Source organism: Annulohypoxylon maeteangense, assembly GCF_022496945.1.
Source record: "Annulohypoxylon maeteangense strain CBS 123835 unplaced genomic scaffold GGS22scaffold_3, whole genome shotgun sequence".
NCBI classification, from domain to species: domain Eukaryota; kingdom Fungi; phylum Ascomycota; class Sordariomycetes; order Xylariales; family Hypoxylaceae; genus Annulohypoxylon; species Annulohypoxylon maeteangense.
In genome coordinates, this window is record NW_025953250.1 from 1578130 (window position 1) to 1591083 (window position 12954).

Genomic DNA, 12954 nt, shown 5'->3' on the forward strand with positions numbered 1-12954 from the left:
TTACATCATCGGACCTCCGCTTCAAGTTCTACCATGAACGGAACATAATATTCTACTTCGTGCAACTCAAGACACAAGCTTCAAATGACAATTCAGAAGAACATTGAAATTTGTTCTATTATATCCTAAACCTTTATTTACTTGGAAGAAAATCTAGTTAAACCCGATTGTAATTCTTCCATCAACGAACACTGCATCCTTCGCAGGTCTTTTCATTCATCCGTTGCGCGCAGTTGTTCGGAACTCCCCGCATTCAATCTGTACGTCCAGTTCTTTGTCTAGAGCTGTCTCATACTTTCCCGTCCGGTGTATCGCGCGGATCGATGTACCAATCATTCCACAGATGCGTCGTTCCCCAAGATAAATATGCCAAAAAATATAAACGATGCTCAACTCCTAACCTATAAACGATGGAAACGAGACGAGAGAAAAAAGATGCCGTGAAGCGCCTTGCTTTTAAATAACTGGTCCTGCCGCCTTGACTTCGTCGGTGGCTTCCGATTCGTACTTCTTGAAGTTCTCAATGAATAGTCCTCCCAACTTCTTGACCTCCTGGTTGAAGCTGTCCGCTCCCGCAGTCCATGCAGTCTTGGGGTTGAGAAGCTCTGCGGGGACACCAGGGCATGATGTGGGGACTTGGAGGTTGAAGACATCATATGTCTCGTACTGGGATTTCGCAAGCTCGCCGGAGTGGATGGCATCAAGGATGGCACGGGTGTATTTGAGCGGGCATCGCTTACCACCGTGGACGTAACCGGCACCAACCCAACCGGTGTTTAGGAGCCAGGCGTTAGCAGAGTGCTTTTCTATCTTGTCCGCCAACATCTTTGCGTATCTCATGGGGTGAAGAGCAAGGAAGGGCTGAGCGAAGCAAGAGGAGAAAGTCGCTTGAGGTTCTGTTACACCGTCTTCAGTTCCAGCCATCTTAGAGGTGTAACCGGAGATAAAGTGGAACATTGTCTGGGCGCTGTCGAGTTTTGATATCGGCGGCAATACACCACGGGCATCACATGTCAACAGAATGATGTTGCTTGGGTGGTTTTCCGACAAGCAGGGAATCTTAGCGTTGCTAATGTACTCGATGGGGTATGCACTGCAGGCTCATTAGTTTCACTTTCACCAACACGTCAGCATCGCAACATGAACTTACCATCTTGTGTTCTCGGTTAGAGTAGCGTCGTCGTAGTCAACTTCTCGAGTTTCCTGGTCAAAAACGACATTCTCAAGGACTGAGCCGAAGCGGATGGCACCGAAAATATCAGGTTCCTTCTCAGCTGACAAGCCAATGCACTTGGCATAGCAACCGCCCTCAATGTTGAAGACACCTCGTTCACTCCAGCAGTGCTCGTCATCACCAATCAGAGCTCGGTTAGGGTCGGCTGAGAGAGTGGTCTTGCCGGTACCGGATAAGCCGAAGAAAAGCGTGACGTCTCCATTCTTGCCCTCGTTTGCAGACGAGTGAAGAGTGAGTACGTTGTGGATTATGGGCATTTCGTAGAACAATACGGTGAAGACACCCTTCTTCATCTCGCCTGCATACTCGGTACCGAGGATGACCATCTCCTTTTCGGCAAAGTTAATGGCGACTGAGGTTCCCGAGGTCATGCCTTCGGTGTATCTGTTGGCTGGGAAGCTTCCGGCATTGTAGATTGTGTAGTCGGGGTGGAAGTGCTCAAGCTCTTCCCGAGGGGGGCGAATGAGCATGTTGCGCATGAACAAGGCATGGTAGGCACGAGCACAGATAACTCGAACACGAATTCGGTACTTCTCATCCCAGCCTGCATAACCATCGATAACATAGATTCTCGTTCGGGTGTTTAGGTAATCAACTGCGCGTTCACGGTTGATTTTCCAGACCTAGAGAACGTAAACATGTTAGTCATTATTAACTCTAACCAAATCGGGGTGAGGATAATTATAGCACGTGAGGCTTGGAAATTTGGGAATTTTTGGAGTTTGGTGGGGCTGAAATGGCCCGGCTCAGTGGAAGCGCGGGGTGCATTGCCGGATCTGAGCCGAGCACTCCAGAATAGCGCCTCGGATGACGCCAATGACAGGGGTCAACTCTAGCAACAAGTCTAGGCCATGCACCATATGACATCCTCAGAGATGCGTGATTCAGCTTCAATTGGGGAACAACAAGGACCACGATGCTTGACGATGAGCTAGGGATTTTGTGACGTAAAGATATTGTCATAGGGCAAATCTCAATCATCCTAAGGTTTGATCCTCAGATGCGGGTAGGGTAGATGTAGAGGTAAGTTAAGGAAAAAGAAATAGAAGTTCGCTAACGAAGCCCCAGTAAAGTAGGGACAATAACGGTGAGTATCTTACCTCAGGTGCCATTGGCTTGTTGACGGGTCCCCACCTATAAGAGGAAGAGTTAGCTTTCGTTCAATCATGCGCAGAACTGAGTCGTCGTTGTATCAGACGATGGATCTCTTACCAGACATCCTTTTCTGATGACGGCTCCCTGACGATTCTCTTATCTGAAGGTGATCGGCCAGTCTTTGCACCGGAGTAAGCTGTCAAGGCACCGCTCGACGAAATGGCTGAGCCCATCTCGTATACCTTGAGAGTCCATCAGTATGCATGTGTGGAGAGTTGGTCGCGTGACCCAATTTAAGGGGCTAACTTACAAGGGCATCTTCGTATAAGGCGGCAACTGATGGGTTAGGAATCTGCATTTTGGTTAGTTATATTATCAATACCCAAGATTCAATATTGTTTGCTCACAATAGCGACTCTGTCGTAGTCGATGTGTGCCTTTTCATGTAATTCCTCCTCTATGTCGGGTGTTAGCGGACCCGTGAACAAAGCCACTAAAATCAATTGTCGGGAATTTGAGCTCGAGCGTCTCTTTCGTACCTAGTTCCGTGTGTTCCCGTTCATGGTGGGGTCTACAAAGGACTTTTGTTAGAAGCGAGGTTCCATGTGGTGTTGAGGGGAAGCTTCTTACTCTACACCGCTAGGGTGGAGGGCGGTCTTGTTGACTTTGTTGTTGGCAATCACTAATAAGGTAGTTAGATTTCTGGTGCTGGAAACTCTCAAAGAGCCGGTTTCTTCGAGGTTGGCTTACTCTTGCTTTGCTGGAGGAGAGAGTGGGAGTGACCGTTGGTAAGTTGCTGGGACTTGGGGCCTTTCACGGATGGATCAGTGTAGGGAGAAGCAGTTCTCAGGACGGGGTCGGCCATGGTTCTTAAGGTTGACAAGTTTCGGGATACGATATAGTTATGATAGCTTATGGGATAGTTCCAGCCGAAGACAGATGGGGAATATGGATATCTAGTTTGATTAAATGGGGCAGACGAAACGCCGGCAATGCAGGTTAACTTAAGGTAACTTTTCGGTCTGCTAGTCATGGACTGAACCCGAGGATATATAGGAAATATGGAAGCAGTGGAGATGGCGAACTTTGAGCGAGACATTCCACTGGCCAGTAACCGCCGTTGTCATTGATTAGGCACTGAGGCACGAATTCAAACCGGAACAATCCACCCTGCATCATCGGGAAGGGAGAGCTGAACCAGGGCTCCCTTTGTTTTCCTGTCTCGGTACGCTAGCAAGGAATCGCGGAGTGGCGTAGCGTAAAAAAACATCAAAGATCTTGCTAGTTTGTGTAAGGATTAGTCTGCCGAGTTGCGGATTTCAAGTTACAACCAGAAGCATCGCATCGAGAGAGGTTAGGAGTTGGTGTGTGGTGGTGGTGTCATATGCAATTGAGTTTCGTTCCATTCCGTTTTTTCCCTCAGCCTCTCCTGACCCCTGCAATGATCTACGCCTATCAGTATTCGACTGGGATTATAGGCTGTCGGCCTGGATTTTATCCTACGATCGTTTTCGTCCTAAGTACGTACATACATCGGTACATCAAGCTTTACTTTTGCCTGCACAACGTAGCACCAAATCGCGCTGCGTATAGCTATCTACTATTTACATGCTCGATCTGGACATTAGATGTTCTATGAAAATTCCAGAAAATTATCTTGTCTAAATTGCTGTTACATGCTTTGACTAAACGAATGCACGATGGAGAAAATTTTGAATCAGGGGAAATGGAAGTTGGAGAAACGGCAGACGGTGGCGGCGGGGTAGGTAGCCAATTGGTACCCAGCCCTAGGAAAGCTCGATACATGTACCTACAGGTACATATGTTCTTCCCCGTTCTCCTATCAGCCCCACAGATGGGACAGCCATATGGGTAGACCCGGTACAGGGGCGAGGGGGCAAGAGATACACGATACCTTCGTCAACCTCGGGAAACTTTTAGACGAGAATTAAATGAGCTTAAGCTCCGGCTCTGTTCCTAGTTGTCAGCTCCAGATGAGCTAATATAGTAAAAATACTATAGGAATACTAGTAAGGTACATACCATGGGTAACAGGGCACAGAAGAGATGACATGGCTAACTTGCCAACCGCATCTAGGTCTAATAATAAATTATACCATATTGTAGAAGGATCACGAGAGCAAGATTTTCGATAGTCCTTCTCATCCATTGCTATAGAACAGCCGATTAACGCTAGGAAACCGACTTTGCTGTTCTATCCTCGGTTTTCCGCGATCTTCCCCCGAAAATATTACCTTCCCGAACGCTCCACGAAACATGTGAACTTACATTGTTGATATGGCACGGACTGAAACCTATCTAAGTCTCGAAGAGCCTTCTGATATTGGGAGGTAGTTGGCTATAATCCCTGCAGGTGTACGCGAATAACGATCCGAATCTTTCCATCCGTTCAACCATGCATGGAGATCATTCGGTACTTGGGTTAGGTCTTTTTTGAGCCGCCAAGATTCATAGGCAGATACAGGATGCGACCAGGAGAACGGACGCGGCTCGAGGCGTACTGGTGTACCAAGTACTGCGTAATCGCCCTTGCATCGCATATCTGCGCCCGACATGCGTTTCATGAATCTAGGATCAGTTTGGAAAAATGTACATATCTAGTCCCCTTCGCCCCGTAGACTTACCGAAGTTCATCCCGCGATTGGGCTAGTTAAATTGTCAGTTATTCCGACTTCTTCCGCCGTTCTGGGGAATTCTGGGTCTCTGCTACGCAGTAGACAAAGAACCATGATGATGAAGTCCGGGGTACCAAGGAATGACAAGAATCTAAGACCCCAGACTAGTCTTGTTACGTAAACGGAAGAGTCCAAGCCACGGTGGAGAAGCTGGATCACGATGCCCTCATTCTTCAGCTTGGTTGTACGACGTAATGGATGATACCTTAAGCCGAAGCTTACGAGAAAATCCGGAGCGCCACGTGAAATCCCGTCATAATTACTTGGGATATGAAGTGCGATCGTCCAATAAGTGACCTCTAAAACTTGCGCCAGAACAGAACGGGACAGTTAACCGGTCTCAAATACGTGCTCCAATCAGCATCAAGATATTCGATAATATGGATTATCTTTCGTAAAGTTGTCAATCGCTAACAGCTACTAAAATCTTTTAGCGCCAAGAAATCTCGAATAATTCTTTTGCAATTCGGGCAATCTCGGGTCAGCGATAACGTAATCCAGGAAAGTCACTGATGGCCAGACCCATCATCTAGACCATGGTCGAGACTACCCCGGGAAAAGAGTGGGGTCTCCGTTCGGCCGGTAGACTTAACGATTTACGGATCCGGTCCGACCCGTGACCCAACGTCATTTTCCACCGGACTGCACCTTCCAGCGTCTCACCGCTCCGTTCCGTCGTGGCGGTGAGCCGGTTGTTGTAGGGTGCTGTCAATTGAGAATAAATTCTCGTTGCTGAACTATTACACAATTGCCTACAAGTTTATCTATTACTTGACCATAGGCTTTCCACTACGAACATTCATGTTGAAGGTGATTTATGGCTAATATATTTGGGTTGTCACCTATGGGGAGATTGTATGGCTTCACCGGAGAACAGTATTGCGATTTCTATATCAAGATTTTTCATAGTTGTTCCATTTCAGCGCCAAGATTTTCTTCTTTTTCCATTGCAAGCTACTGGTAAGCCCTCTTCGACAGTCTTTCACTGGCACCGATGGCGTATATGGCTGAATAAGATAAAATTACCCACCTAGTATACAACTAGGTGCTTCATACAATTGTAGGTACCTAGTTTCATCTCTTAAAATCGACATTTTTGCTGAGGTAAAATTTTTTATAACATTATTGAGGAATATCCTCCATCTTTCATTCATTGCAGTGTTACACACAAAACTGTTAATGGTTACCTAAGCTGCTAAGTAGGTACCTATGAAAAAGATATGCTTTTTATGAAAGAAAACGCCACACTAACCAGCAGCATAAATGAAATTTCCCGTCACCACCGCTATGACCGCGTTCTTAAAATATACAATTCAAGGGCTTGGATTCAAAAAGACCTTGTTATGTATTATTAGTCATTGAGTTTCATTGGCGGTGCCTAGAAAGGATTTACATAAACTGCTGCGCCTAGTCAGCCCTACGCATGTCCCAATATTCTCGCTCTCGCGTTCGCAAACCTTCTGAAGAGAGTTGCATGCACTATCGCTTATTGGGTCTAGTGCAGTCGCTTCGGTCAAATTAAAATATGGACCTCCAGCTGTGAGAAATCCTTCACCAGCTGCAAAAAGTACTACCAGCCGGCAGCAGATTATCGTAACGAAACCGAGAACGACGGCGATAAATTCGCTGCGGCGCAGTCGCTTCCATGGCTTCACTTTTAGGCCAGCCACCTATGTTCTCTGCGACAATTCACTCAATATGTAATCTTAACAGCCTAGGGGTCGACGTCACTTAGTATGCAGGATTCGTGACGATGGCTTCAGAAATTAATATAAAATGTCTTCGATCTGCTCCCTATTGTCTCTCTTCTTGGCAGGACAGCAGGACAGTACGGCAGCACATCAGACTCAATTCGGCATCTGAGTCTTTTACCTAGCAAACACTCTTCCAAGATGCGGTTTTCCAAATCTTTGGCCCTTCTAGCGGCTCAAAGCAGCGTTACTGTTGCCCAAACCAACAGCACCAACAGCACGACCGTGCCTTACCTGCCTCTCAGCGCAGACGACCACTTCTCGTTTATTCTCTACGAAGCGCTCTCCTTAGCCAACGGCGGGGGTTCTTCAACAGGCGAAGTGATGCGCGCCACCGCCAAGATCGTCGCCGGGGACACAGAGAGTTTCTACAACGAGTTTAAGTTCCTAGGCGACTCCGTGCACGACATCGCGGAGTCCATCAACGCGACCAAGTTCCCGGTATCAGCCCGCGAGGCATACTTCCGCGCTTCTTCCTACTACAGATTGTCCGTCTTCTACATGACCGCCAACCAATCGGATCCCAGGCTCTACAGCGTATGGGACTCTGCCCTTGCAGACTTCGACAAAGCGATTTCTCTGACGGAAGTGCGGGGCGAGCGGATGACTATCAAGGGACCTGGATTCGATATCCCTATTATTTACTGGAAATCGCCCAAGGCCGCTGGATGTGGTCCTGTTCCTACGGTCTTGGTCGGAAGCGGCTATGACGCGCCCCAAGAGGATACGTACCACTCAATTGGCCGCGAAATCATCGACCGTGGCTGGAACTTCGTCACCTACGAGGGCCCGGGCCAACCTACTGTCCGCCGCCAGCAAGGCCTCGGCTTCATCCCGAACTGGTGGGATGTCGTGACCCCAGTTGTCGACTACCTGGAAACCAGACCCGAAGTCGACAAGAAGCGCATTGCCCTTGGAGGTCTCTCGTTTGGCGGAATTCTAGCGCCCCTTGCCGCTACCAGGGAACACCGATTTGCCGCCGTCCTCGCCATCGACGGCGTGCAGAACCTCCAAACGACAGCACTGAAGCAGTTCCCACCGGCTCTGGCCCAACTCTACAACAGCGGCAACAAGACCGTGTTCGATGCTTATCTCAACAAAGCGCGAGTAAACCCCGAAGCCAACACGATGTTCAAATGGTTCATTGGACAGGGGTTATGGTCCTTCGCCACCGAGAGCCCGTACGATTGGTTTACGAGACTGGGGGGCATCAACCTCGACGGAACTGTCCTGAGCAACATTACCAGCCCCGTTTTCGTTGGTAAGGGCGAGGATGATAAGGTAGCTGGAGGTCAGGAGGAGGTAGTGGCGAAGTTGTTAGGAGACAAGGCTTACCTGTATGAATTCAAGACTGCGCTTGGTGCTGGAGAGCATTGCCAATTGGGGGCCGAGCAACAGCTGGCGCAGGTTTCTCTGGATTGGCTTGCTGAGGTGTTCGAGGCAGTAAAATGATGGTAAAGCGACGAGAAATGATTCATAACCCATTTGGAGGTATTTTATTCGCATTTGGGGTTGGTTAGTTTTTATAGACCGTTTGGAGTTGAAGTAGGTAATTATATAATGTTAGTACCTATGTTTTCATAATTGGGAAAACCGGGTTAATAGAATCAAATTCCAATGTTGTTAGGTGTGTTTATTTGAAGTTAAGAATCATGCGGATTGTTTGTTGCGTATATATATTACAATATATCCAGATTTGGTATAACAAAGGTGAGTCTTCCCATATACAATATCTCTATCCGTAGTCTACTGTTCATTAATGTTGGAGGTGGGAGAGGTCTACTCTCAGGGCACTTCGTGCCTTTATTCAAGGCAAGGGAGGGGTGTTTTGATGATATCGTTAATTAGTTGAGAAAAAAATCGGTTTCGTGCGTTAAGCTGGACACATCCCAACTGTCGCTTGAGAGTCCCGAACTGTATGATAATTCTCGTGATTGAGACCACGATATACCCATTTGGCCATGTACCCATACCATAGCATCGGCCCATTCTAGCGATAGATCGGGGTGGGACGTCTTTAATAGATCTGAGATCTCTATCGCGAGTCGATCTGCTATCGTCGTCACCCACCAAATTCCCTGGTCCATCTTACTTAACAGCACGGCCCAGTGTGAGATAATGAGTAAGGCGAAAGGATCGGATTTGCTGACGAGTGAGGTAAAGGGCTTGCCCGCCAATCCTGGAAAAGCAGTGCCGAATCCCCTCAAGATGCCCCTGGCTTCCTCGGCATAGCAAGTTTCCAGACCGGCAATAGCCATTTCGAACAAATCGTGGTCGCGTATCTCAATTACCCCATCTGCAACTCCATTGCTACTGATTGGTTCTGCTGTAACTTGGTTCCGTACATCGTTAATAGCACGTAACCTAGCCAAAGCAATTTTACTGTCGGCATCTATTAGGTCTTTCGATGCGCCCATGCGCGATATGAAAGCACGCAGCGGAAGGGCGCTATTGAGAAGCCACGGCATTCCCATCATCCCGATGCTAGTGCTACCATTGACCAAGTCGAGAGCCACCACTAGAAGATCGATCACGCTGGCTCGTTGGGGTATCGATAGGTGCACGGATATGGCTATGGCGGAGAACATGTATAAGACGTGGGCGTTGTCGGCATTCATCCTTCCCAAGTGTGTTCGAAATGAGCTACTACCTTTGTTGTAGTACTCTAGTCCCGCGTTGATATATTTCTTGGAGTTCGCCCCTCCAGACTGGGCTATATGTAGGGATGAGATAGCCATGATACAATTCAACATGAAATCGTATTCGAGAGCGCACCGCGGCAGCAGGCACTGTAGGTAAGGTCCATCTTCAGGTATGCCACAGAAAGCTTTGTACGTAGTCGTCGACCACTGATGCATCAATTCCAACTCTAGCAATCTAGACGGTCCACCGTAGGCCGCGCATATCGTGCCTACATCGCCCCGCGGTCGTTCAACTTCGATAGAAAGTGCCGTCGTAGATGTCTCTCCATTCCTGGATCGTATGGTGAGAGAGCGGTTATGATCATGATTGGCGGCCTCGGTTTTGGGGCGACTGTAAACGCATTTGGCCTTCCGCAGCGCGCAGTTGTTGCATGGTGGTCCTTGCTCATCGCACTTGGTGTGCCATTTCTTACAGTTCTGGCATCCGTTGCGAGATTTCTTGTGAGATCGTCGTTTCTGCATGGCCTTGATGAAGTATTTCTCTAGATGGGTATTTCCCCAGACCAAGTACGGGATTTTAAGGTGTTCACGTCATCAGGCAATTCGGGTCTTTATATTAAAATCGGTTGTCAATTGCGGCAGTGCCGTAAATGGTTACACTCGTCCTACTAGGCATAAACATTTGGAAAGTTCTAAACTTGCTGTGCCACGATCGCCCCCCACGAGCTGAAAGAGATCCATGGATGTGGCTCAAATCACCCCTGGTCATTGGCGGGGGTTTACGACGAGCTTTGCAGAGATCACAGAGCCAGGTTGATAGGCTGTCGATCTTGAGACATTGAGACATTCTAATCGAGCCCTACTGCCCTATAATCACCACGTGTACGTGAATCGCATTAGCGGCTTGGCCAGGTACCCATGATCGAGCAGTGTCGGTTAATCCTTTGACGAAGATTTCTTGATCGTCTGCAAATGATTCGACAATCCGATGTTGATGAAATAAGAATTTAGCTAGCAAACAAGACCGGGTCTCTCGTAGGGCTTGCAGGGATATTTGGTCCAATATCATATCCCTAAAGGGTAAACGCGGGAAGCCCCTTTTTCACCCCGCAGCCATCAGCCATGATATTCCGCGATGCGCGAAATAAAAGTATGCCTTGCCCACCTTGGCTTGGCCTTATTTCACGTAATGAATGTGTTTCTATTAGCTCTATTATTATAACATGGATAGTTGGAATTTGAACTCATCCAGTAGGTACCTATTAATTCGATTCTAACATCGGCGTGCATAGGTATCTTGGTTTCATCTCTGATTGGTATGGAGACTGCTTGGCTAATATTTATCTGATGTGAGATTCATATCTGATGTCACTTTAAATGATTCTCTTTACTAACCCAATCGTCGAGATCAGTTGCCGTCCTAGATCTTACCATCGTTTAACTACTTGGAAACCGATATCTTTTCTATTCGATTCTCAATTGACGAATCTACTTATTACTTACTATTACCGTTAATACTATTTAATGCGAGAGCATATCAAAGACAATGATTACTTCAATTCTCACCTTTATATGAATCATATTTGCTCAATACCAAACCGTGTAATTTGAGATACACGCGCGCCGTGTGCCATTTTTCTTCAGTGGCTCAGCCCCTAAAGTCTAGTGAATGCCCGCTATATCTCAGTGGTGTTTTAAGCGGGTGGATCACTATTAGATTGGACATCTTAGCCTAACCTCATGCAGTATTCAGCTGTTGTTTACTTGATTACGCGCCGGGCAAGGAACGTGGCTGACGCGAAGCTGTCTTGTTGATTGCCAAACAGAGGAGTTTCAGGGAGTTAAGTTACGAATTAATGAGATATCTAGAAAATCAATCGGGGTAGATTTTTATAGCCCTCGATTGCTTCAAATCCTCCGCGACGAAGATCAATTGCACAGTCGATGGATCTCAATGTGATGCAAGGATTTTAGTGGCAGTGCTCACCTGGGCAGTTTAGATCAACAAAACGAAGGAGCACGGCTCTTGGACTACGTCACCCGCTCTTTACGGTCGTTTAGATGGGCCATTTAAAACCTATTGGGGGTATTTAATGTGTGTTGCATCCTATCCGTGAGTGCGTTTCCTGTAATTTCTCGCTATCGACGTATAAAGTAGATGTTAACAATGAATCCTGACCACGAACCACTGCCTTCCCACGATGCTTCGACGGAAGGGTCCCCAGAGGATGTCCTGGCGCCCGAAACCCTTGTGTTAAGAGGCCAAGCAGTAGTGTCTGGTACTGACACTGCAAAAATGCTCTACCGCATGAACTGGAACATCACCTCTATTCCGCAAAAGAGCTCTTCAGTTATATTTGAAAGAGTAAAGGACGATCTGCTACTGGAGAATGAAGACCCAACCCCTACCAAGCAACGAGATGAACACATTTTCTACCTTGCGCACCCAGCGGGCGCCAAGTATCAGAAGGAAACCCCTGAATACTATCTGACATCCGTCTCGCCGGAGTCATTGGGTAATATCAGTCTTGAGACGTCAAAGCCGGGGTTCCGGAAGACGGAGTTCAGGATGCTCCTAAGCGCAGGGCGAACTTGGTCTGATAAACCGCTTTTCGAAGAGGACGCGGAGACTTTATTCGAAGTCAAACCAAAGTGGATGAGTAGTCGCTATACATGGACCAACCGCACCGATGAGCAAGTAGCATACGAAGATAAGAAAGAAGATGAACGAATTCTTGTCACCTTAGTATCGATGGAGAGAAAACTAAGGGATGCGCTGGTCGCTACTTGGTGTTTGAGATTATGGTACGAAACAGCTGAAAGCACACGGGCTCAGAGGGATGGTGAGTTAAGACATATCATCATAGAATATCTGATTACCCTTGGTCTTTATACTAATACATCTTTAGAAATGGAACGTTTGACACCAGCTAAAGCTATGCATGGTTATACAGACCTAAAAACGGCGAAAAGAACCGGCGCGCTTGGTTCTCTGGGTGGAGCCGGCGCATGACTTGACGAAACAATGAAAACCATCATATCCTTTCACAGGCTGTCAAGTACTGGCGGTCCTCCTAACAGGGATATACTAGATGCATGAAGGGCATATCAAGCAGTGAAGTTTTGACGCAATTGAGCTGAACTAGTTACATCGTTTCATACGATCTCCGAGTCTCAGATCTGGGGTCTAACAAGTTTTTTGACATCTACAGGTCTTCTCTTCAAGTGTAAAGGCCTTGTGATACTATATTCGCCTGGGCAGTGTTAAATCCATCGTGTGAGTTTGAATTTCCCCAGACGACCACATCTTGACACTTGCCCCCTATTATCTAAGAGTCCTATGAAAAGTCATCAATGAAAGATTACACTTTCACGGATTTAGTCCTTCCAATGCCTACCTACCAAACAAGCTAAATTCGAAATAGGAATATATTGGAATGTGCTTGGTCACCAACCTCTGGGTTCAGATTAGCCTGTACAATGGCCCTTTAGATAATTTCTCATCTGGTTAACTCGAATCTAAATCACATGCAACA

The 12954-nt window shown here is 47.2% G+C and overlaps 4 protein-coding genes across 4 annotated transcripts; 2 read left to right on the plus strand and 2 right to left on the minus strand.

Annotated features, from left to right (window-relative positions):
* Nucleotides 1-65: 65 nt before the first annotated feature.
* On the minus strand, nt 66-3698 carry GGS22DRAFT_155239 (phosphoenolpyruvate carboxykinase-domain-containing protein). The gene is made up of 9 exons (XM_047960173.1): nt 3080-3698; nt 2960-3011; nt 2869-2900; nt 2737-2786; nt 2640-2681; nt 2447-2571; nt 2335-2368; nt 1151-1857; nt 66-1093 (listed from the first exon to the last, which is right to left on the minus strand). Exons 1-9 carry the CDS (start codon nt 3426-3428, stop codon nt 457-459), a joined length of 2028 nt encoding a protein of 675 aa, XP_047822002.1. The 5' UTR covers nt 3429-3698; the 3' UTR covers nt 66-456.
* A 2946-nt stretch (nt 3699-6644) lies between these two features.
* GGS22DRAFT_155246 (alpha/beta-hydrolase) lies at nt 6645-8402 on the plus strand. Its single transcript, XM_047960175.1, has one exon. The coding sequence runs from the start codon at nt 6918-6920 to the stop codon at nt 8226-8228; it is 1311 nt and encodes a 436-aa protein (XP_047822003.1). The 5' UTR covers nt 6645-6917; the 3' UTR covers nt 8229-8402.
* Nucleotides 8398-10050, minus strand: GGS22DRAFT_155247 (uncharacterized protein). Its single transcript, XM_047960176.1, has one exon. It carries the CDS (start codon nt 9938-9940, stop codon nt 8621-8623), a length of 1320 nt encoding a protein of 439 aa, XP_047822004.1. The 5' UTR covers nt 9941-10050; the 3' UTR covers nt 8398-8620.
* Nucleotides 10051-11214: 1164 nt separating this feature from the next.
* GGS22DRAFT_94154 (uncharacterized protein) lies at nt 11215-12729 on the plus strand. The gene is made up of 2 exons (XM_047968480.1): nt 11215-12261; nt 12328-12729. The coding sequence occupies exons 1-2, from the start codon at nt 11577-11579 to the stop codon at nt 12429-12431; spliced, it is 789 nt and encodes a 262-aa protein (XP_047822005.1). The 5' UTR covers nt 11215-11576; the 3' UTR covers nt 12432-12729.
* The last annotated feature ends 225 nt before the right edge of the window (nt 12730-12954 follow it).

Coding starts and splice junctions, on each gene's coding strand:
- GGS22DRAFT_155239 (XM_047960173.1), bottom strand. CDS start 3,428: ATGTCTCGCTCAAAGTTCGCCATCTCCACTGCTTCCATATTTCCTATA. Junction 2,787..2,868: donor ACGGGAACACACGGAACTAG/GTACGAAAGAGA, acceptor CACCCGACATAG/AGGAGGAATTACATGAAAAG. Junction 2,572..2,639: donor CCTTATACGAAGATGCCCTT/GTAAGTTAGCCC, acceptor TGGACTCTCAAG/GTATACGAGATGGGCTCAGC.
- GGS22DRAFT_155246 (XM_047960175.1), top strand. CDS start 6,918: ATGCGGTTTTCCAAATCTTTGGCCCTTCTAGCGGCTCAAAGCAGCGTT.
- GGS22DRAFT_155247 (XM_047960176.1), bottom strand. CDS start 9,940: ATGCAGAAACGACGATCTCACAAGAAATCTCGCAACGGATGCCAGAAC.
- GGS22DRAFT_94154 (XM_047968480.1), top strand. CDS start 11,577: ATGTTAACAATGAATCCTGACCACGAACCACTGCCTTCCCACGATGCT. Junction 12,262..12,327: donor CACACGGGCTCAGAGGGATG/GTGAGTTAAGAC, acceptor ATACATCTTTAG/AAATGGAACGTTTGACACCA.